Source organism: Gossypium raimondii, chromosome 6 (assembly GCF_025698545.1).
Source record: "Gossypium raimondii isolate GPD5lz chromosome 6, ASM2569854v1, whole genome shotgun sequence".
NCBI classification, from domain to species: Eukaryota; Viridiplantae; Streptophyta; class Magnoliopsida; order Malvales; family Malvaceae; genus Gossypium; species Gossypium raimondii.
In genome coordinates, this window is record NC_068570.1 from 57,750,985 (window position 1) to 57,774,129 (window position 23,145).

A 23,145-nucleotide genomic window follows, 5' to 3' on the forward strand; every position below is an offset into this window, starting at 1 on the left:
TTTATTCAGGTGTATGAATATTGAAATTCTGTGTTAACATTGGGGGCAACGTCCACTACACGATTACACCATTCGGGGTGAATCTGCTTCTAAAGTAGTGGTTCTTCCATGGCACAGTAATTCTTTCTTTTATTTATACTTGATTTATTTTTCAGTCGTATTTTTCCAACAATACTAAGTTTTAAGATTGTCTAATTAAAACTTTCGAAATTTTTGGAGGCTTAATTAAAATTTTTCAAAAAAAGTTAAGGTTTTATAAGAATTATCAAAAAAAAATTTGAGAGAGTTAAGGCCACCTCTAGCCCTTCTTATGTTCCGCCCTTAGCCATGCTTCTCCTTGTAATTGTGCTTAATTTGCACTTGCCAATATGATCAACTCTTGAATTATTTCCTTCCTCATTGGTTCCATTGAGCATTTTAACTATTATTATATTACCGCTCTAAGCTATGAACCATATGTTGGGGCGAATATAAGACGGGGCAAGTGTCACAGGGCTAGACCTTTCGTCTCGCAAACCGTGCGGCCTTAGGCGATCCGTTTGCTCCAAACTCGCCTAAGTCAGCTTTTACGCCCAAAAGTGAGGATTCCTTAAAACTCTTCCAAGGCACCAATTTGTATAGCGGAAGCGATTGTGCCAAAAGAAGTTACAAGAGAACAACAGAAAACCAAAGAAAGAATGCACACAAAGTGTTTGAGTAAATGCTCAAAGAATTCTATTACTCTTAAGAATTCACCTTACAATGGATGATTACAAATGGGGGGGAGGCTCTCTATTTATAGTTGAGCTCCCCCTAAACCGACGGTCAAGATACATTTACATCGACGGACGAGATTCACTATATCTCTTGATTTTAGGGATTTACAAGATTTGCCATATCAAATCTAATCTAATCTTTACAAGATATGATTCTCTCTATCTTCTAAGATTAGTTACTAAAATTAGCCTAAGTTGCCATGTCTTCATCATCGGGCCAACTAGGCTTCAATCTAACACGCTTTTCCAATAGCTCTTTGAATCGGGCCAGTTCTTGTGGGCCAAATGTTCCTCATCTAATCGATAGACCTCCATGGGGCGCTTCTTGTAGCATGGTCATGGGCTTTGCACTTTGGCCTTAGATGACTCAAACTTGTCTTCTGTTGGACCAAGCTCGACAAAGGACTCTGCTTCGACCATGGCTACAGTAAGTTCGGTGATTCATTGCCTAGCAACTCATGTTTTGCCCACGACTTTAACCCATCCTCGAACCAATAGAAAGCTTCTTTCTCGCTCAAGTCGGAGATTTGAAGCATCAACTCGCTAAATGCCCTCACATACTCCCGAACAGTTCCTTGTTGCGTGAGATGATGCAACTTTGCCCGAGCCTCCTTCTCGGCATACTAAGGGTAAAACTGCTTCTTCAACTCTCTTTGGAACTCCTCCTAAGTCCCAATTGCGTTCCCGCCACGTTTCTCATCCGTGGACCTACGACGCCACCACAAGAGAGCTACATCAGTAAAATAGATTGAAGCAGTGTTTACCTTAATGGCATCATCCTCGATGCCCATCGCTCGGAAGTATTGCTCTATTTCCCACAAGAAGTTGTCCACATCCCTTGCGGATCGTGCACCCTTAAACTTCTCTGGTTTTGGAACATCCATTACCTGTTGCTTCGGTCTTGAAGACAACATCCCATTACTCAAAGCGGATTTGTAGATCGCGAGCTCCCATTTGAGCTCCTCTATTTCTTTCTTCATGGCTAACGCCATATCCTCGAGAGCTTCATCCCTCTCTGCCAGCTTTTCCTCAGTGGACTCGAGTAATTCCCTTATCTTTTCCCTATTTGCATCGAGAGAATCCAACACAAAATCTCTGAGTTGCTCTTCCATCGAGTCAAACCCATCCGTGCGTCCCTCGACCAATTCAAGCGTCTCTTTCACATTCCCTACGGATTCCTCCAGATTGACCACTCGGTTCTCCAAAGCTGTTAGCATTTCCCTCGAGCGACTGGCTTTTCTAGCCCTCCCACGGGTCTCCATTGGCTCACTCTGACCAACGACTTCTTTTGACATCCCAACGGTGCCTTCGAACCAACTCGAATATCACTTGGTTCAAAACCTGCTCGGATACTACTTGTCACGGGCTAGACCTTTCGTCTCAATAAGCCGTGCGGCCTTAAGCGATCCGTTTGCTCCAAACTCGCCTAAGTCAGCCTTTACGCCCAAAAGTGAGGATTCCTTAGAACTCCTCCAAGGCACCAATTTGTATAGCGGAAGCGATTGTGCCAAAAGAAGTTACAAGAGAACAACAGAAAACCAAAGAAAGATTGCACACAAAGTGTTTGAGTAAATGCTCAAGGAATTCTATTACTCTTAAGAATTCACCTTACAATGGATGATTACAAATGAGGGGGAGGCTCTCTATTTATAGTTGAACTCCCCCTAAACCGACGGTCAAGATACATTTACATCGACGGACGAGATTCACTATATCCCTTGATTTTAGGGATTTACAAGATTTGCCATATCAAATCTAATCTAATCTTTACAAGATATGATTCTCTCTATCTTCTAAGATTAGTTACTAAAATTAGCCTAAGTTGCCATGTCTTCGTTATCGGGCCAACCAGGCTTCAATCTGACACGCTTGTCCAATAGCTCTTTGAATCGGGCCAGTTCTCGTGGGCTAAATGTTCCCCATCTAATCGATAGACCTCCATGGGGCACTTCTTGTGGCATGGTCACGGGCTTTGCACTTTGGCCCGTGACACAAGCATCATGTTAATATATTATAAACATAAAAAATGGATCGAACTAAATTTGGTTAAGCCGGATTCAAATCTTAAATATTTAAATTTAAATCCAATTTGGTTAAGCCGGATTCAAATCTTAAATATTTAAATTTGAATCCGACATATATTTTAAATAAACTTAATGTTTTATCAAAACTTTCACAAATTTTAGACGAGACCCAACTTATGGTTGGTACGTAGTTATTGTGGATGTTCCAGCTGGTTTCCTTTGTGTCTAATGTTTTTATTCACATTTTACTGTTTACACGTTTTCTTCAAAAATTAAATGAAAAAAAGAGACATTTTTGGTCACCTCATATAAATTTACAAAATGTTTTGCAATTTATCTCTCACTGGTCCTACTGAAAATTGCACGTTTTTTTTCTTTTAAAAAAATCAAATTAAAGCAAAATTTTCTGGTCCAACCAAATTAATCCCCTTATTTATAGGAGGCTTGTCCGCCCCAACCAATTTTTTTTCCAAACTACAGCTAATTTTTATATATAAAAGTATACTTGCTATATTTTATTTTATTTTTATTTTTTCGAATTTTTTGAAAAAAATTGGGGTTTTCTATTTTTGAAGAATTTTAATTCTTTTATTATTTCTTTTAACATTTTATTAAAATATTAAATTCACTGTAAATTCTTATAATAGTAAAGTTGATGTTTGATGCCATGATTAATGGGATTGGATTGGTGTGTATATATATTTAGAAACTGAAGCAAGGGATTTTATTACTAAACCCAATGTTTTAAAAATCAAAATTCCATTTTTTTCTTCAAATATCATCCACCCAGTTTTGTTCAAAAAATAGTTTCAACAGATGTATTAGGCAAATATTGCAAATGCAAATATACATATAAAAGATTGTTGCCATGAAAATTATTACTAATTATAACGTTAATCATCAATTATTATTTTATGACCTGCCTGACAAGATAAATTTCAAAACTAAATCTAATAACTACAATCAACAAAGTAGATTTTGTCAATCATGTCATTGGTTCAGCGATAAACTTGTGTGAGTTTCAAGCTGATTGACATGAAGTTCAAAATTCAATCTTTGTGTTTGTAAACTCTTTCCCCATTGTAATTGTTCACTTGTATAAGAAAAACATTTGTTTTTTTAAGCTTTTAAGGTTAAAAGTTCACAAGATTGCAAAAAAGACTTAATTACACAATGCGTAAATGGTGAGGATTAGATTTTTTAGAATTAAGGCTAATTGACACAATGTATAAATATTAAGGGTAAAGTTACTATTATGCCAATTTTAAACGCCACCACCATTAGCCAACTAATGACCAAAAAGACAAAACTAAATAAGTAGAAAACCATTGTATCACTTTTCATAGTTGAATGGCAAAAAAATAATAATAATAATTAAGTGACTACTAATCTAATTTATCCTAATCTAATCTGTTTTTGTAATGCTTTTAAGTTTGGGGAGGATGAAATCAATGCTATAAATTTGGCATTACATGTTTCAATATCATTATTCAAATAAATGAAATATTAAATGGTATTAAATAATTTTATATTAATAAACGAATATAGATTCAATATGTTTTAAACCCTAGCAAATTGCTAGTAAAAATTGAAACAAATCTTAATTTTGTTCATAAATATTTTCTCTGAATATTTTATATAAAAGACAAAATATTTGTTACTTTGAAAAAATAAAGGGTTTTCAAAGTAAAAATACCATGGAAGTTATTTTACTATACCTTAGATTGTATTTTGTCTCTCTAATTGAAAACTATATAAATTAATCCTTATACATTAATTATATTTTTATTGTTAAGTGATTACGGTAAATTTCGATATACTTTTAGAGTAAAACTAATTAATGTTGATTAAGATTAAAATATTTTATATATTTACCCTACCTGTATGTGGAATTTCAATATATTTTTTAATCTTACTCATCACTAATTTTCATGTCATATCATTTTTAAAAATATTCAAGTTATATATAAATTTGATTTGCTCATCTTTACTATCAAAATATAATTTTAAATATATTAAAGATAATATTTTTACCGAAAATTTTAATTATGCCCCAACTAAATTAATGTCCAGCTTTTTCTTGACGAAGAAATTAGCAAATAAATAGAATTACAATATCCAGTTGGATTATAAGTCAATTCCATATTTTATGAAAAAATTCAAAATTCTAGAAGTCAAATCCATTTTAATTTATCTTGCAAGATAATTTAATTTAATAAATCTATACATATTTGTTCCAATCTTCTACTTCACTGATTCCGTCATGAACACAAAAATTTAACCTTTTAATCTTTGAATCATTATTTTATATTAATAAACGAATATAAAGTAGATCATCTTTTATGTATTGTGATGGATTTGTACAACTCAATTGTTCGTAAAGGACTGATATTTTTGTCTATACTCTTGATTCAAAATCTTGATTGAGTTCGTATCATAAGGGTATCTATATTAATTCAAAATAAATCTAGAAAAACACTTCTAAGAAATTCAAACATAAAAATTGATTCTTCATTCATAGGCCAAGTAACCCACCCTACACAATAGGCCCAACCCAACTTGGGCTAAGTTTTGTTATAATTTAAATTTAATTATAAAAACATATAAAATATCAATTAAAATAAATATATATATATATATATTTATTAATTTTTGAATAGTAAAATGAGTAATCTGATTCAACCCAGGCTTAAAATTTTTTAGAATCAGAACTCAACCTCTCATACTTGACAGCAAGGTACTTCCATCTTAGTTGGAGCATATTTCTCTTATCCACTCTTTTATTTTATAGAAACATGAATTTCAACAAGCTTGTCTAACAATCAAAGTAATTTAACAGCCAAGGCCAATTTATCATCACAATTCATGCCCTCACCCACATAAAATCTTACCCGCAAACCTTTTGGTAAACAAATTGTATTTACCAATAAATCAGGTAAACATTGCTAATATTGAAAACAAAACTTGCATTAAAAATCCAACACATCTTCCACTTAACCATATAATATATATACATATAATAATTTCATATTATTGACTAAAAATGAATTGATGCAGTTTTCTTCACTAATGCCTACTTATTGTTCCATCTTTAATCAAAATGCCCATTCTACGAAAAGTGGGAGGGGTCAATGTTCTACTGCGAAAACATAGCAAGAAGAATAGAGGAAAAAGATAAAAAAAATAAAACTAACCTCCCAGATTCCTCTGTAAGAAAGCAATTTGGACAGACTAGAACGATTATAGTACACAGGACCAAAGGGTTCGAATGGCGTGGCATGGCATTCCACATAAATAGGTCGAATCAGCCAGCTGGGGTACACTAGTATTTGAACTCCTCCGAATGGCTAAGTTGGCAATGGCAGTTGGCTTTCTTTGTAGGGAATTTAGTTGCAGGTTTTATCAATGAAAGTTGTTCCCTAATGAGCCATATGCATATCCCCCTCTGACCTTTTATAGATCAGCCGGATTTTCTCATCACCGCCTAGTTCCAAGCAGTGAACAATCTTAGACATCCCTTTATAGAAGGGCGCATTTTTTCATCAAAGCACCAAAATGCATATTAACACTTTGGTCTTTTACCCAGAACTACCAGCAACCTCTGCAGCTCTCTGTCTCATCATCTCCATCACAGCAGCCCTACGTCGTGAATCAGATTGTTGTTGAAGCCTCCTCAAATGTTCCTTTAGGTCTCTGTATTAGCAAGTTTTAACTTTATTAGCTTTAAATTGCACCAAGGAGTACATAACATATGGCTGTTAAGGAGGGAGAAAGGCAAATGTACCTGCAACGTGGTACGTGGCATTGAGATTCTTTGCATGCTCGTGCATGGAGTTGCAGCAAATACCACATTTTCTTGCATAGTACACAGCCACCAGAAGCACGTGTTTTGCATTGAATTCCATGGCGGAAAAGCCCCTTCACTTTCCGACAATTTGGGTATTGGCAATGTGCAGAACGACATTGTGATGCATGCACTAAAAGGTCAAGCATTTTCCTCAGCTGTAAATTTCAGGAACCAATGCAGTTAGAACAACACAAAAAAAGTCTCATGTTTACAGTCATAAACTCAATTTTCCAACCATCTACTTGCCAAATCAGAAGGAAACTAATATATTCAGGGAATTATACTTTACATTTAGTGTATTTCAATGTTCAAGTGCAAAGTACCAATAGCATATCAGAAACATCTTAGAGAGTTCCATGCTTTTCAATGTTATCAAGCCAATTATTCACAAACACCAGTACGAAAACATCCCCCCCCCCCCTCAAACCGAAAAAAAGGGGAGGTCCAGAGAAAAGCGATGATACCACAATGTGACATCCCACACCTGACCCAGTCGCCAGATCCGAATTCATGACATCACATTATGTTGCCGGAGCAACTCAGACTAAGTCAACCACATTTACCAAGTAATGTGGCATTCAATCAATTAAATTCCCATGCATTCTCATCACACACTCTTAAATAATTCAAATGATTGCCAATTAATCACATTAAATGCATTCTAGGATTGTACAGGGTCACAAACGTGGTTAGGATTCGAATCCAAACTAGTGTCCAAATTCTACAGGAGGTCTCGAGACATAGGTTTCATGTCTCAAGACATGATGGATTTTATTTTGATTCTATGTGAACATGCCTTGAGACATTGGGGTCTATGTCTCAAGAACAGTCTCAAGACGAACTTCCCCTGTTTTCTTAATTTAGCTTCGATGTTTGGCTGTCTCGAGACATAAGCCACTTAGTCTCGAGACCTAAGCTAGATTATCTCAAGACTAGACCGATGTTTATATTGTTGTAATTATACTAAATAAATACTTCACTTAATTAAAGGGATGGCTTTAAATAGATTGATTTGATCTGGCTTGTGTCTATGTCATTTACCTACTGTACTAAAGATATTGAATAGAAAGAATCCTTCTTCTTCTTTAACACATATATGCTTTGATGAGATTTAGTTAAAAGAGTTCAACAAATTCATACTAAAAAAATACCTGCAGAACACGTAGTTGCCTGGCCTCTTTGTTCTGTGCATCACGTTCTGCCATGGATGGATGATTTGTTAACTTATGAGGATGATCAATGCCCCCATCCTTTTTATAACAGGCATTGCACACATCATAATCAGGGCAAACTTCACATCGCCAACCTTGACCAGTTTCAATATCCAGATGACATATGCAACAGGGAGTGACAAATGCAGGAGCAGTTGGATTGTGAAGATGGTAGAGTACCATCATCGAGGAATGTTTAGCCCGTCTCAGGGTATCATATTGATAATGGTTCCCTTGACAAAGACTCAAAAATGCCTGTCTAGTATCAAAGAATTCACTCTCAAGAATGTCATCTTGATCGGTTGTATCAGTAGAGACATCAGTTATTTCAATCTGCACAATGACAATTTGTCCACAAAAATCAATTAAAAAAGCAAATAAAAATCTGTCTACAGAAGCAACAACAGACACACACTATAAGTAATTATTGTAGTACTAAGACAAACTTACTGGATAAAGAACATGTTTTTCCCTCTGATTGAAGGGATGTCTCTCTCTTTCATCACGTTTCAATTCTGCCTCATGGCACCTGTGAGGGTACAAAGAAGCAAACATAAGATCCATTTATCTAGAGAACTGTCTCATAGTTGGTGGAAGCAGACCAAAATAAGGACAGAGGAAGGGGAGTTGCGTTATTGGGCTTCTAACAGGGGGAAGGGGAGTTGAGTCTTAAAACTTGAAAAATAATCAGTTTCTGAAGAGCACAAGAATCAGTTTCCTTTTCTCTAAAAGCAGAAGTATGACTGTAATGAACTGAATTTTTAAAATGAGGGAAAAGAATCACTCTGCAAAATCATTTAAGCAGATAAATAGTAACACCAAGGACTGAAAAGCTTGAACGGTTTGTACTACTGTAAAGGCTGAGCCAAATGACTAATGTTTACATAAAGAATGTAAATGGTACTAATAATAAAATGAACGCCAAGGAGTTGTATAACTAGCAACCCTACTGGCTCTCCTCTTGTCCTAAAAGGCTAGGTGCTTGTCATTTAACTTCTAAGAGCAAGGTTCTAGAGCTGTAAACCAATGAACGTGAGCTGAACTTACAACTGTCAACCAGAAATACACTCATTTGTACAATGCAGAAAATAGCCCTAGCATAGATTCAAACATGCCAATTAACAATAGCAACACTAAAACAGAGTTACTTAACTCTGCGTATGAAAAAGAGCATACCCTTCTCGTACATAGATCTGATTGAAAAATTATAGTTTCTCGTTCTCCAGAATCATATTATTACTATATACAATGATAAAAAACCTTGCCTGCTAGAAAAACCTTGCCTGCTAGAGTATCACACATGGTATACTTTCAGTCAAACAGACACATCCCGGCAAATGCACACACACATATACAGATAGGTAGTGAAAGAGAGAGAGCTCAACCATACAAGAAGAAGATAATAATAATGATAAGACATAGCTAAACTAGTTCAAAAGAAACAAAAAGACACAGCTAAACAGAGTAGCAATCTTACTTGTCACAAATCTGAAATTTCTTGCACTGGTTGCAGACCCAGCGATTTCCAGACACCATCAGGATACAACAATGAGTGCAACAATGCTGCAAGTGAACCATGATAAAATCTTCCCTCATTGGGCAAATGGTCTCACCAAGCTGAAGTGAAGAAAGGAGGGAAACAAGTAATATAACCAGTTAAAATTCCTTGGATCACGATAAGAAAAATGTCAACACTAGGATAGCAAGATTGTAATTTTCATATCCACTGCCTTTACACAGAAAAACATCATTAAGGAAAAAATGGGCAGAATGATTAGGAAGAAAAGAAATTACTTTATGCATCAGTAGCAGATCCTTTGATGCATTAGCAGAGAGATCAGATTGACCCGATGCTTTTAAAGCCCTTTTTGTTATTGTCTTTTTTATTGTTCCTTTTTTGTTCAGCTTTCTGCCATCTTCTTCCAGACGGAACTGGTTAATTAAATCTTCAGCAGCCCCAGGCCAGTAATCACCATCAAAATATGGCAGTCTAGCTGCTGTTATTTTGGCCTTACATTCACCGGTAGTTACAAAGAAATGATCATACAAATTAGTAAGATCAACTACAATGTTTTCCCTGGAAGCCTTCCTTAACATTGCTAGATACCTGAAACAGCATTCATGCATATCAGGAGAATTAATAATAATGTATTATTAAAAACATAACATGAGATGCAAAGGGGAAAAAAACTTGATAATTATTTGCCTCACCATTCTCGCAGTTTATCTGATTTAGGTGTTTTCTGAATTTCTGGATGACAATATAAGATATAATCTTCTCCCTTAAGTGGAGGGCAAGCCCATATATAGCAACTTGTAAAACCACGCTTCTTGCAATATTCAAGGTATCCAATCTGAACATTTAAGGTTTAACGATGTTAGTCACAACTAAATAAAAGTGTAGAACTGATACTATATGTAAATTGAAAATCATAATTATCACATTGCTGAAATCATAAGAGTTTGCACTTACAAGAATTTCATGGTAAACAAAGGTACGGAGAGCCTCTCCGGTAACTGCTTTAACCTCAGGCCGGAAATACTTGACTGAATCTAGGTATGACAGATAAACACGACGCTGATTTGGAAATGCACATTCTGAACCAAATTCTTGAACATACATACCAAATAAGCATACTTCTACCCCTTCTATCTTCTGAAACAATAAAACTACCTGAAAGAGAAAAATGTACTTATAAGCATTTCATAATTACAATTAAAATTGCCCTTTTCAGCATATACGTATGTATTACACTTAATCCATTAAAAAAAAAAAAGAACATGTGCATTACGCTTAATTTATATCCTTCACACCTTTGATTTATAGGGAAATTCAAGTGGATAATTCTGTTCCTGAAAGATTTCAAGAAATCGCTGCTTCACTTCCAGCTTTTTGTCAACTGATGAAACAACTCTAATTACAAGTGCCTCAGCCCCAGGCACCTGAAAAAATCAATGAGAAAACAATCAATATATTCTTCCTTCTGTGTGTATATGCAGTGTGAATTGGTTTTTGAATATATTTAAGCAACGCGAAAGTAGAAAAAGGATTGCCATAAACAACATAGAATCAACTGTCATCAGGAGAATATTGATCACCTCATCATAACTTTTTCCTTGAACCCTTGCCCTTTCTTGTCTTTCCTGTTTCAGTCTCTTGAATAACCGCTGCTCTATGTGGTCACTAAGGATTGTTCTTGGCAAATCTTTGGCCCCAAGGACAGCACTCTGAGGTAGGGGCTTTCGCTCTCCTCTTTCGACCTCAGTAATATAGCAATTGGGGCATGTATATTCAGCTTGTCCGCCATCATTCCTTCTACCATTGAATAAAGCACAAATCTGGTGCTGCCAAGCTTCGCACTTGTCACATTGAACCCACTGGAAAATATTATTGAAAAAAAATAAACATGTAAGAGCGACTATTTGGGATGATCATGAAACATCATAATACTTAAAAAGTATGTAGAGCACGTACCCATTCTTCGATCTCTTCATCATTCTTCTTCTTCTCAAGCCTTGACTTAGGAATGGCAGTTCCATCAACAACAATGCTATCTCCACGAGCCTCATTATGGCATGGAATACAAAAGTAATGTCGTGTATCACCAGCTCCCATTGTGTAGTACATTGCATTTCGCTTAATGCGAGCACCACAAGGACTGCAGTAAATAGGTGGGGGTTCAAAAGTAAGTCTCTCAACTGCACATAATTGACATGAGTTCTCACTCATTGAGTGCTCCATTGCTTGATTCTTTTCAGCCTTTGCTTTACTCTGTAAAAGAAAGAAAATAATTATCATCAATATACCTCATTCTGTCTCCAAGCCTGGTTTTTGGTACATCAAGTAGTAAGCTAGCACACAAATATCGACCTAAGACAACTTACAATAATCTACATACAATAATAAAGAACAGGGTATGAAATAAGTCAAAACAATATGATAAAGATACCTGGCCAACCCATCGTCTGAGACCTGTAATATGCTCCCTAACTTGCTCAGGGGTGAAGAGTTCAGTAAGTGACACCCCCTTTATTTTTGGTTTCCCAGACTTGGTTCCAGCTGCACTTTCGGAAGACTCCGTAACATTTTCCTGTTTGACTATGTCAGGCTCCTTTTCAATCTTCGCACTTTCTTGCATAGGTAGACCACCAAATTCATCAAGTGTAACAGTCTCACCATCAATCTTCTGTTTGCTAATGTCATCTACATCATCCTTCATCTCAATAAAAACAGGATTACCACTAGAACTCACGGGGACATCAGTCTTCACTTCCATAGGTTCAGGTTTAACTGGCATACACCTGTCAACATGTTGGTAATCTTGGCGCTGGATGTCCTGAGATATGTGAGGTTCAGCAACAACAGAACCTAGAGGACCTTCACTTTCAGCAATAACAGACTGAGAAGATTGCTCTATCTTCATGCGTTTTTGTGAAGGTTGTACACCTACAGATGCATCATTTGATGCAGTTCTTGAAGTCATTCTAGCTGAAATGTCTCCAGCATCATTTATTTTAGTAGAATCACCATCAGAAGGCAAAACAGAAGCAGAGTTCCGACAGGCATGTGCCTTCTGAGCCTGTATAAAATTTTTAACAGGAACACAAACGGGACATGTTGGATATGTACAAGTCTTGTAGTGACGAATCAATATCTTAGAGGGAAGGCATCGAGGATATGAGCATTGAGATGATTCGCATTTATTCATATGACTCAACAACTTCCGTACGGTAAAACAATAGCCATCACACTTACCCTCAGAGGCTTTACAACTACGAGCATGGCGTAGAAACAAAAGCCACTTCACTTGATTTCTATACTGCCGATCATGGCTCCCATTTTCAGATTTAGAGATGGCGCCTCTAGAATTAAAAGGCTCTGATGAGCTTCTAGCATCAACCATCGGACCGATAGTAGATCCATCTGCAGATAAATTGTTACACTGAGCTTTATCCGGCCCAGATGTTCTCTGGCGGAATTCCTCTTGGACAGGCTGCTCATGTGATATGTTCCCTGGAATTTGCGCCCGATCTTGTGAGTGAGGGTGCCACTGGCTATGAGCAAATGATTCCATTTGTGCTACAGCCGGAAGTTTATAATCATTTTGAGACTCTTGAATCAATTGGTCTTGATGCAACATCTGTTGCATTTGTTCAGAATTTTGTGGCAGTGATGACAACATACTCTGCTGATTAGCGAGCTCTTCACTATGGTTCTGCAGAAACGGATTCTGCAATTCTGAGAGCTGAAAGCGTTCAGGAGCTTGTTGATATAGAACCTCGTCATGATGTTGTACTCCAGGTTCACACTTTACTTGACTGCCTATATCAGAGGCCAGTGGAGACTGACTATAACCACTATTGCTCAGCAAATTTTGCTGCTTCTGTTGGCGTTGCTGTTGAAGGAACTGCTGTTGTTGGTACTGAAGAGACGGGTGCTGGAATTGTTTCTGTTGATTAACTTGAAGTATATCATCTCTCGAAGAAACTGCAGGTTGAAAGTTCATCTTTTCAAACTCATCCATGGACTGGGGCTTCATATGGGCAGCCGATTGCACAGCATGTAAATTTGACTGATTATTTATTAAAGAAGTATTTGTTCTGGATGTAGACTGCAAATTAACAGAATTCAAATTCTGAGAGTTTGTCACTGATCCAACAGATGTTACAGCACCGTACAAGTTTCCAGACCCAAAAGAATCAGCATTGTTCATTCCATATCCATCAGCTGACACAAAGGATTGCTTTCTTTGAGATAACTCATTCATCCCAATGATAAATTACATATTCAGATTCATTATTACTAAATAAAATAGAAATAGAGACAGACAAATGAAACCAGGATGTTACCTTGCATTACAGGTAGCTGATGTTGATCAAAGTTTTGTTGCAAAGGTTTTGGCGAACTAGCAAAAGCTGTAGTAGTCTGATATCCGACAGGTGTTCCATGTTCACTCACAATATGCATATTGTTGCCCATCATCCCCAATGCACCATTTAAGGACCCATGAGGTAACCCGAAAGCTTTCTGCTGCAAGCCTGACCTGATACCACTACCCATTTGGCTTCCAAGGGTGCGTAATATACGACTGTTTTGACCACCATGTGGCTTTTGCTGCTGTGGCTGGGATACCATTGTTGATTCAACAGTTGAAAGTCCAACATTATTGGAAGACTGATCATTAATGCTACCATTATTGTTATTACTATTAAATCCAGGAGTGGGAATCATTTGGCTTGCCATTCTTTGCACACCAATTGATGAAATTCCACCAGAAGCAAGAGGAAAATTCGCAGGTAACTGTTGATAGCCATTAGATATATTTCCTATAGAAGTACCATTTTGTTACTCTTGGTATAAAATGCTATTTAAATTAGATTATAGAATATTCTAAGGCTCAAATTTACCTTCAGATCTGGTGAAAGAAGCACTAGTCATGCCACTGCTAGGCAACAGGCTTCCTGTATTGACATTGGTAGGAGCTATGCTTGCACTGGCAGCACTTGTAGATTTATCTATAGAAGATGTAGCCACAATGCTAGGATTGCCACTGTGTGATATACCAGGAGTTGGAATCATAGTACCTACTGAAGCTGATGCTGATGCTGAATTAACAAGCTGTGGATGCCTTTGGTTGTGCACATTTCTGCTCCCCCTTAATAGAATCTGCAAGCGGTGCTCTAAAGTACTCAAATTTGTATAGTCCTCCTAGAAAACAAATTCCAAGCATCAAACGTCAAAGGAAATAAAAGAAAGTTGTAGCACAAAGAATTAAAAGTGATCAAAAGAATGCAAAAGAAATGTGCTTCCAAGGTGAATAGGGAAAAAGGTGAAGAAAATATATGAATGAAATTGGTCAAGAAACAGACTTGCTCAAACATATTAATTTAACAAAATAATTAACCTTTGTATGAGCAATCTTAAATAGACCTTCTTCCAATCGTCTTGCAAAATCCCGAAACTTCATCATAGATGCCTCAGTAATAGGAAGCTGATTCCGCAATTTTAAGACATCAATGCTGACGAAAAAGAGATTGAAATTTGCATTAGCTATAAAAAATTATCATTAGAAATGATTATATTAAGAAAAGACTTCTATGATGGAAGGACCTAATCTTGATGTATAGATTAATGTCTCTAGAAGCTATATAGCTATAACGATTATATGAAATCAATGACATGAAACTAATTTTCCATTGCATATGATTTAAATATCCATCTCCATGTCAAAGTACTACAAGGATCATTACATGCATCTTCTCCCACAAACATATGGATTCTTAAGAAGAATTAACAAACAATTTTTTTTTCCATTAGTCTTTTTTCTTTTGGGAAGAGAGAGAACTCTCTAACAACTTTCTTGAACCAGAAGCCTCCGTCATTGTACTAGACATTGGCCCCTTAAATTTGTTGAAACAACTATTATCAACTGCATACCTCAATAAGAATCAACATTGTCTAGAGGTTCATAAAATGTTACACAAATAGATAGTAGATACACAACTATTTCAATGAAAATATCTTTTTCACTGCTTTCTTAGCAATATAATCCTACCAATAATACTTAATATAACATAGATCACTGAATTTGTGTGAAATTGGACATCTAAATCCTACAGTTTTGTGACTAAGTTATTTTTAAATGTTGAATTCTATGCACAGTTTGTAGAAGCAGAGAAACAAATTTAAATATTATTCAAATAGAAAGGTGTTATTTTCAGAGGCATAAAACCTTAAAAAAAAAATCCTACTTGAATTTCAACTAGAACCAGGAGTCTTCCCTATTGCACTAGAAATCAGGCACTTAAATTTGTTGAAATCATTTTTCAATGATGCATACATCATGTATATCTGAAGAAGAATCAACATTATCTACAGGCTCATAAAATCCTACACAAACTGATACACAACTATTTAGATGCAAAGGTCTTTTTTACTGTTTCTTTTGCAACTAAGACGCACCTGAGCATCCAGAAGCACATTCGTGTCACAAACATGTAAAATTTACACGCACACACAGAGAAAAAAGAAAAAAAATTAATGGAACAGAAATGTAACAAGCTTCTATAGGTATTAAATAGCATTCAGGCAGGAAAAAAAAAACAATGTTTAATGCAGCTTTTATTTCAAATTTTTCTGTAATTTAAACTAAATCAATCAGCAGATACAAACATTTCATGCATTCAGAAAAACCTAAACTTACATCTACAACACTACTTCCTAGAAAATCTTACATCTTTCCTCGCATATATTCACGAGTTCTATGTAGCTCAGGGTCCATATTTGACATAGTATGCGGAGGACCTCCAGCAGCACTTGCACCTCCAACACCTAAACTCTGCATCTGGGCAGGCTGAAGAAGGTTCCCATTTTGTTGGGGCAATCCCCCTTGATTAGCTGCCTGACCCGATATCTGCCCAGACATATGTGCCTGAACATTCATTTCTATCCTTATTCCTTCTTCCTTTTCGTCTTGTCTTCGTAACTCTCACAACTAGCAAAAGCAGCATAACTTATTCAACACTCTGGCTTTTTGCAATCACAAAATCCACCAAACTCATGCTTCCTTCTTTTTTCCCCACTTTAATTATCACTTCAAATACATTGCTTTTATTGCATTTCCGCATTTACGTACCCTGCTTATAGATATTAGGGGAATGGAATAAATTAACTCAAATTCCAATATTTCAATCTCAATTTCAAAATTTTCAAATTGTTTAACAACATTTGAAACAGAAATTTGGAAAATTGGATTAAAATTTGGGGAAATTCGGTCAATGAAAGAAGAAGAAAAAAAAAGCCCAATTTTGGATTCCAATATAAACACGATCCTAATTATTGAATTAAGCAGTAAGAAATGACTAACCCTAGGTTAATAATAAAAAAGAACATTTGTTTCTTTAAACGATCAAGAAGTAAATGTAAACCCTAAAAAGGAACCTGAGGGGAAATCCATAATTGAAAGGAGAAGACACTGCGACCGGAGCTTCGAGAATTCCGAAGGTAAGACCGAGAATATCGACGAATACTGATCGGAAAATAGAACGGGAAACGGAACGGAATCAGCGAAACACCGCCTTTAAACACACGTGCGAAGGGAAATTGACACGAGCGTACGATAGCAAAAAGAGAGAGCAAGATGAGAAAAAGGAGGGAGAAGATCGACAAGAGGCAAGGAAAATAAATAAATAATAAGAGGCGAGTAGAATTAATTTTTCTGGGATTGAATAAATAAGGATAAATATATAATTAGGTACCTAGGGGATTTTTTCAGTTCAATTAGGTACCTAAACTTGGCTTTTTTGTCCAATTAGATACTTGAACTTGGCTTCATGGTTGAAGTAAGTCATTTACGATAAGTACTAATTTGGATTAAAAAGAACTTTTCTGGTCCAATTAGATACTTAAACTTGGCTTCATGGTTCAAATAAGTCATTACCAAGTACTATTGGACTAAAAAGCCAAGTTCATGTACCTTATTAGGTCAAGAAAAAATTTAGATGCCAATTTGAACCTTGAAATCAAGTTCAAGTAGTAAAATAAATATTTACCCAATAAATAAATAATTCAATGGGATTTTATTTTCTTTTTCTGGCAATGTGAAAATACAAAATGCAAGTAAATATGGGATTAGAAAATTGAAAATACATATAATGACGAGATTTTTTTCATAGGTAGTTCCTTTCTTTTCTTTTCTTTTCTTTTTAATCTACTAATTTTCAATATCACTGGGTTTTACATGAATTTCTGTGTTTATATTTGTATTATTTAATAAATATTTTATTTTTAATTATTATAAAATTAATATATAATAATCAAAAATAAAACACTTTCAAATAATTGTAGAATATTAAAATATTATTTCTGTATAATAATTTTATGTTATAATTATTATTGTATACAATATTTTTTGTGCATCTCTTTTTATGTGTTTCTTTCCTCATAGTAGAATTATCTTGGTTTAAATAAAATAATTTAAATTAATTAAATTTAATAGTTTAAATTACTTCAACAATTATTTTGAGTTTAAATAAAGGTAAAATAATTCTACGTCGAAAATATATATATAAATATCCTAAACAATAAATTCAAATGAATAAAAAGTATGATTTTAATGTATTAAAAGTATCGAATTAACTATTAATTTTTAAATTTAATGTTAAAACATAATTTTTTTCCTCAAAAAGCCAACTTTGTGAAAAAATTAAAATAAAATCTAATTTAAAATAAATACTAATAACATTACAAATAAACAAATTTAGAAATAAAAAATCAAAAATAGTAATGAAGAAATTTGAGAATAAAAAATAAAAATCTTAAATAAATAAGAAATTGAAATTAAAAAGGAAAAAGAGAACAAAGTGGGAGATGGACAAGTAAACCGATGGATATGATGAATATAAGGAATATAAGGATAAATGTCCAATTGAACCCTTTAATATATAAATCTCAATAAACTCAATTAATGGCTCTAATCAACCCTCCAAAAAATAATCCTTAGCAAATTGAAGGGTGAAGAGTGAATTCTCATGACTCTTTGAAAAAAATCGAGAAGAAAACTACTTCTAAAAACCACAAGAAAGAAATCTTGCATAAGAAATAAACTCTCAGAGTTGAAAACTTTATTAATGAAAATAATTGTCTGCTTAATGAATAATGAAGAAGCCTTTATATAGGCTAGCTAAATAAATCTAAATAAAACTCTCAAGTATACTAGAACGCTAATTAACCTAAATAAGAAGTAGTTTTAAATTAAACTTTCTTGTTGACCTAAAACTCTTAAATAACTCAAAATACTTAATAATAATTAAAATTATGAATAATAAAATAATAAAATAATAAGAGTTGATAAATACAATATTGGACTACTATATAATAAAAATTAAGCCTAAAACTTGAACCTAATGTGATTTAAACTTGAATTAAAAGCTCGAAATTTATAATTCTTGTCATAATTTCGTCCAAAAATTCTACTTCCGCAGTCTTCATTAAAACAGTCATAACTTGAGCTCCTGAACTTAAAATCGAGTGATTCAAAATGTGTTTTGAAGCTAAGAGATAGATCTTCAAACACTATAGAGACATCTTAACTAAGAAATTTCTGGATCCCATTCAAAAAGTCATCTCAAGTCAGATGATTTCCCAAACTTAAGAATTGGCAGTTTCGGTGAATGGAATTTAATAAATTTCACCTCATCTATGCATATATCAATTTTTATAAATTTAAAATTATAATAGTAATAGTAATTAGAAAAAAATAAAATAATAAGAACATACAAATAACCCTAACAATATCGTAGAAAATGATGTAGTGATGTTAGGATGGACATTATTGCGAAAGCAATTAAGCCACCAATAGTCAATTGTGCACATTTGGGTGTACTTGCTTCCATAAGGGCAAAAAACATAAGTGATAATGGGATGTAATAAATGATCATATAAAGGAAAGATGATCGTATTATCATTTGAGAGTTTCATGTTAGGTGGATGTATACCACTTTCATTGGTCTCGCCAACATTGGGAAGCTCGAGAAATTTGGCAAGAGAATTGATCATGAGAATTATCTTTTGTTCCATAAGATAATGGTGAATTGCATTAATCAACTAATTGGAGTGATGTCGAGGATGGCATTGAAATAAAAGGCTTAAACAATATTTTCATGAGTTAGGCCTTTGATTTTCATAAAAGGAATTCATCTTCGCTCCTTAAAATTCGAAAAGTAGGAGAATTTGAAATTAGATGAGGTTAACAAAAAAATAATATATAGGTCGAGTGAGTTGGACCTTAAGGTTCGCAAAATAGATAAGATATATGTTATAGGCATCATCATCTCTAATGCATAGTTGCAAGAAAGTGTAGAAAGTTATTGTGTATAAATTTATTGTAATGCTTTTGGATGTTTTTATTTTTTGGTAAATTATAAGAGGAGGGCAAAACCCTAATAGCAATGTAACTAGCATGACTTGAATCCAGGCCACACCTGGGGCAGTGAACACCTTGGCCATCAAGCCAACACACGAGGTTCAATGCTTTTGAATGTTTTAACAATGAATTTTATGCAATAAAACCATGAAAATTAACATTAATTATGTAAATTTCGAAAATTTTTAATCAAGTAATAAATATGTTATTTTTAAATTTGGTATGAAATGATGTAAAAAGATGTTTAAAAAAATTAAAGAAACAATAAAACTAACTAATTTGTGAATAAAAACAATAAAACTATTACAGATATTAATGAAAATTAAAAAGAAAAGTGAAAAAGCAAAAACTTATTTAATGATTTCTTGGTAAAGATATTGATATCTAAAAAAGAATCGATACTTTGTTAAGAAATGCAAAAAAAAAGATAAAAATCACACAAACTCTATATTAAAAAGTTTTAAAATAATTCTAACACATGCAACTTAATCCTAAAAATATAGATATACACAAAACTCATAACATGTTCAAAAACAAATTGACATAGTGACTTCCTTATTCGAACTAAAGGCAAATTTGAATACAATATGCTAATTGTTAAAAAAATGTGCAAATAAGGCATATACACTTATGACATAGAAGTTAGACATCACATATTTCAAACATGTTTGCATATTAATACACCTAAGCACAACCTATATGAACATATGTACACACAAATCACAAAAACCACCTATTAACAATAAATTTGCACTAAAAAATTAGGTATGCACAAAAATTATTCGAGTATATAAATATTAATGAAAAACATAAATAACCAAAAGCAAATTGAAAACCAACAATTTCTTATTCGACCTAAACCATAACCCAATAAAATTCACAATCAAGTTATTCACACACATTTACCTCGAACCAACAACCAAATTAACATTGCAAACAAAAATACCAAAACAAGCAAAGAAAAAAAAATGCCTTCTGTTTCAGCAAGCCCCAAACAAGATCTACAAAAGCAATGGGATAGGATAAAATTAGAGAAAAGAGAATCAAAATATAAAAGAATGAAGACTCAAACATACCAAATTTAGTCAATAGTTCACCAGAAAGTTCCAAACAACAAAGGCTCAATCCAAAAGGTCAATGAGAAGGTATCATGGAGAAGATGAACTTATCGAAATTAGGCAACCAATTGACAAGAATGGGTAGGGATCAAAGAGCTTTTTCATTAAGGCTTCAAATTTAAATTAGTGGAGTTTCAAGCCATTTTAAGGAAATCCATAAGGTTGAAAGATGGGGGGAAACTCTGGTTCGATGTGTTTCTTTATTAGTAGAGGTTAGGTGGTAGTGAGATTACCAGAATACAATTGTGAAGGAAGTCTCTAAAACCCTAAAACTTTTGAATAGTTTAATGACCAACTTGTAACATTTTTGAAATTGAGTGACAAAAATGTAAACTTATTAATAGTTGAGTGACCATGAGTGTAGTTTACCTGTAACAACCCTTTACCCAGAGTGAACCGATACATTATGAGCAAGGGATGTCACATTTGTACACTAAGATACTCAACTCAATCATCAATTCTAAAACCTTTTTAAAACATGATTAGGCTCCTTTGGAGTTATTCAAGTCATTTTAAAGCTTTCCTTAAAGTTAGGTTACAAATGGAGACCAATTGGGGTTTATTCAGGTCAAAACAAGGTAAAAGGGTCAATTTTGTGATACTAGAAAGTGGGTGTCACGACACTTATTGATGTTACGACACAGAGCTGCTGGTGTCATGACACTAGAGACAAATTCCCCAAAACATATCTGAAACACTTAAAACTAAGCCTAAACAATCGTAAGTCATTCCATTCCAGTTCTAAACATTATAAAACATGATTCTCCATTAGAAATCATATAAATCAACATATAACTCAATCATAATTTAACTAAGTTTGTGAGGTTAATAAGGTGATCAAAATCCATCAAAAGTTTCTATTAGAATTCTTTCACATACATACTTGGTTTAAACCTATGTACATGCCATAAACTATTGCCAAAAATCAAAACCATACTTTCTTCCGAGCTTTGATATGTGATGAGATAAGTAGGGGTTGATCTTCACTTTAGAACTTCAAAGCTAGTATTCACCTACGCGTCGGGAAAAATAATGCGTAAGCTTATATAAGGTTAGTGAGTATATCAAGAATTAAACTTGCCATTGAAATTAACCACTGTTAACATATGAATTTAAGTAATGATAATTACATACAATGAAGTTAAATAGAGAATAACTATAGTGAAATCTCAAACTTTTATTCTATAAGTCACTTACCAATTTCAATATTAAGTCCACTAACCATTAAATTTTTAGCACAATTGTAGACTTAATAAAACACATAGGATATGTGAAATTGTCCGCTGAATCAATTGCACAAACATGCATACAGTTAGAGTTGTGTGACCTAAATTCCTGTTAAAATAAAATACAAGTGGCATGATAGGGGGATTTGCGAAGGCGAAGGTTGCAGCCCATCGTATATCCCCAATAAGCAAAATGCTGGACTGGGTGTAACAGCTTAATTTCAGTGAAATCAGAACAGTGATTTTAGGACCACATATCTGAGTCAGAAAGAAATTTTATTTTAACAATATTGCATGGTCTACATTATGATAGGAAAGACTATGACAATTTCGATAAGAAAATTTTACCGATTTCATGTTTAATTATAGAAAGGACCAAATTGCATAAAATGTAAAAGTTGAATTCTAGTAGCTAGAAGGATTAAATAGCTATGGAATTCAAAATTTGAGGTCCTTATAAGGCAAATAGACCATTAAGAAAATTTAGTAGATATTTATGATGATTCATCCAAGGAAATTTAAGAAAAGAAAAGGACTAAATTTGAAAGTGGAAAAAATAAAAGATGATAATTAAATTAAATAACACAATATCATCTTTTTCATTATCTTTCCCCAAATTATTTTCATGGAAACCCTATCTAAGAGAAAAGAGTTCAAGCAAGCTAAATTGGCTTAATTGGGTAAGCATTCTTGTCCCGTTTTTAGTAATTTTTATATTTTCGAGATCGTAGTAACCTAATCTACCTATTTTGGGGATTAATTTGTAAATTTATCAAAGTATTAAAAGTTTTCCATGGATGAGTATACTGAAATTTTGAAATTTATGGTAGAAAATGAAAGGTTGTTGATAGATAAATAACTTTTATGAAGGAAATTTTCATGAAATTATGATTTAGGTACTAAATTGTAAAGGTGTAAAATTCATGAAAGTTTTCTAAATTTTATGAATTACATGGACTGTAAATGTTATATGAAAAATTCGACTAGGCTTGGAATAAGGATTAAATTGCATAAATTTCTTTTTTTTGAGCCTAAGGACA

At 33.9% G+C, this 23,145-nt stretch overlaps 1 protein-coding gene across 1 annotated transcript; it reads right to left on the reverse strand.

Moving 5' to 3' along the window:
* Positions 1–5,728: 5,728 nt before the first annotated feature.
* LOC105772853 (histone acetyltransferase HAC1) lies at positions 5,729–17,008 on the reverse strand. Its single transcript, XM_012594326.2, has 17 exons — positions 16,779–17,008; positions 16,073–16,474; positions 14,743–14,857; positions 14,246–14,546; positions 13,688–14,164; positions 11,788–13,565; positions 11,313–11,609; positions 10,937–11,215; positions 10,652–10,780; positions 10,311–10,511; positions 10,049–10,191; positions 9,632–9,944; positions 9,315–9,454; positions 8,288–8,366; positions 7,778–8,170; positions 6,564–6,781; positions 5,729–6,472 (listed from the first exon to the last, which is right to left on the reverse strand). Exons 2-17 carry the CDS (start codon positions 16,279–16,281, stop codon positions 6,358–6,360), a joined length of 5,187 nt encoding a protein of 1,728 aa, XP_012449780.1. The 5' UTR covers positions 16,282–16,474; positions 16,779–17,008; the 3' UTR covers positions 5,729–6,357.
* Between the last annotated feature and the right edge of the window lie 6,137 nt (positions 17,009–23,145).

Excerpts from the sequence above, each read along its gene's own strand:
- LOC105772853 (XM_012594326.2), bottom strand. The coding sequence starts at position 16,281 with ATGAATGTTCAGGCACATATGTCTGGGCAGATATCGGGTCAGGCAGCT. Across the intron at positions 14,165-14,245 it reads TTCTTTCACCAGATCTGAAG|GAAATATATCTAATGGCTAT; the intron begins GTAAATTTGAGC and ends GTACTTCTATAG. Across the intron at positions 11,610-11,787 it reads TCAGACGATGGGTTGGCCAG|AGTAAAGCAAAGGCTGAAAA; the intron begins GTATCTTTATCA and ends TTTCTTTTACAG.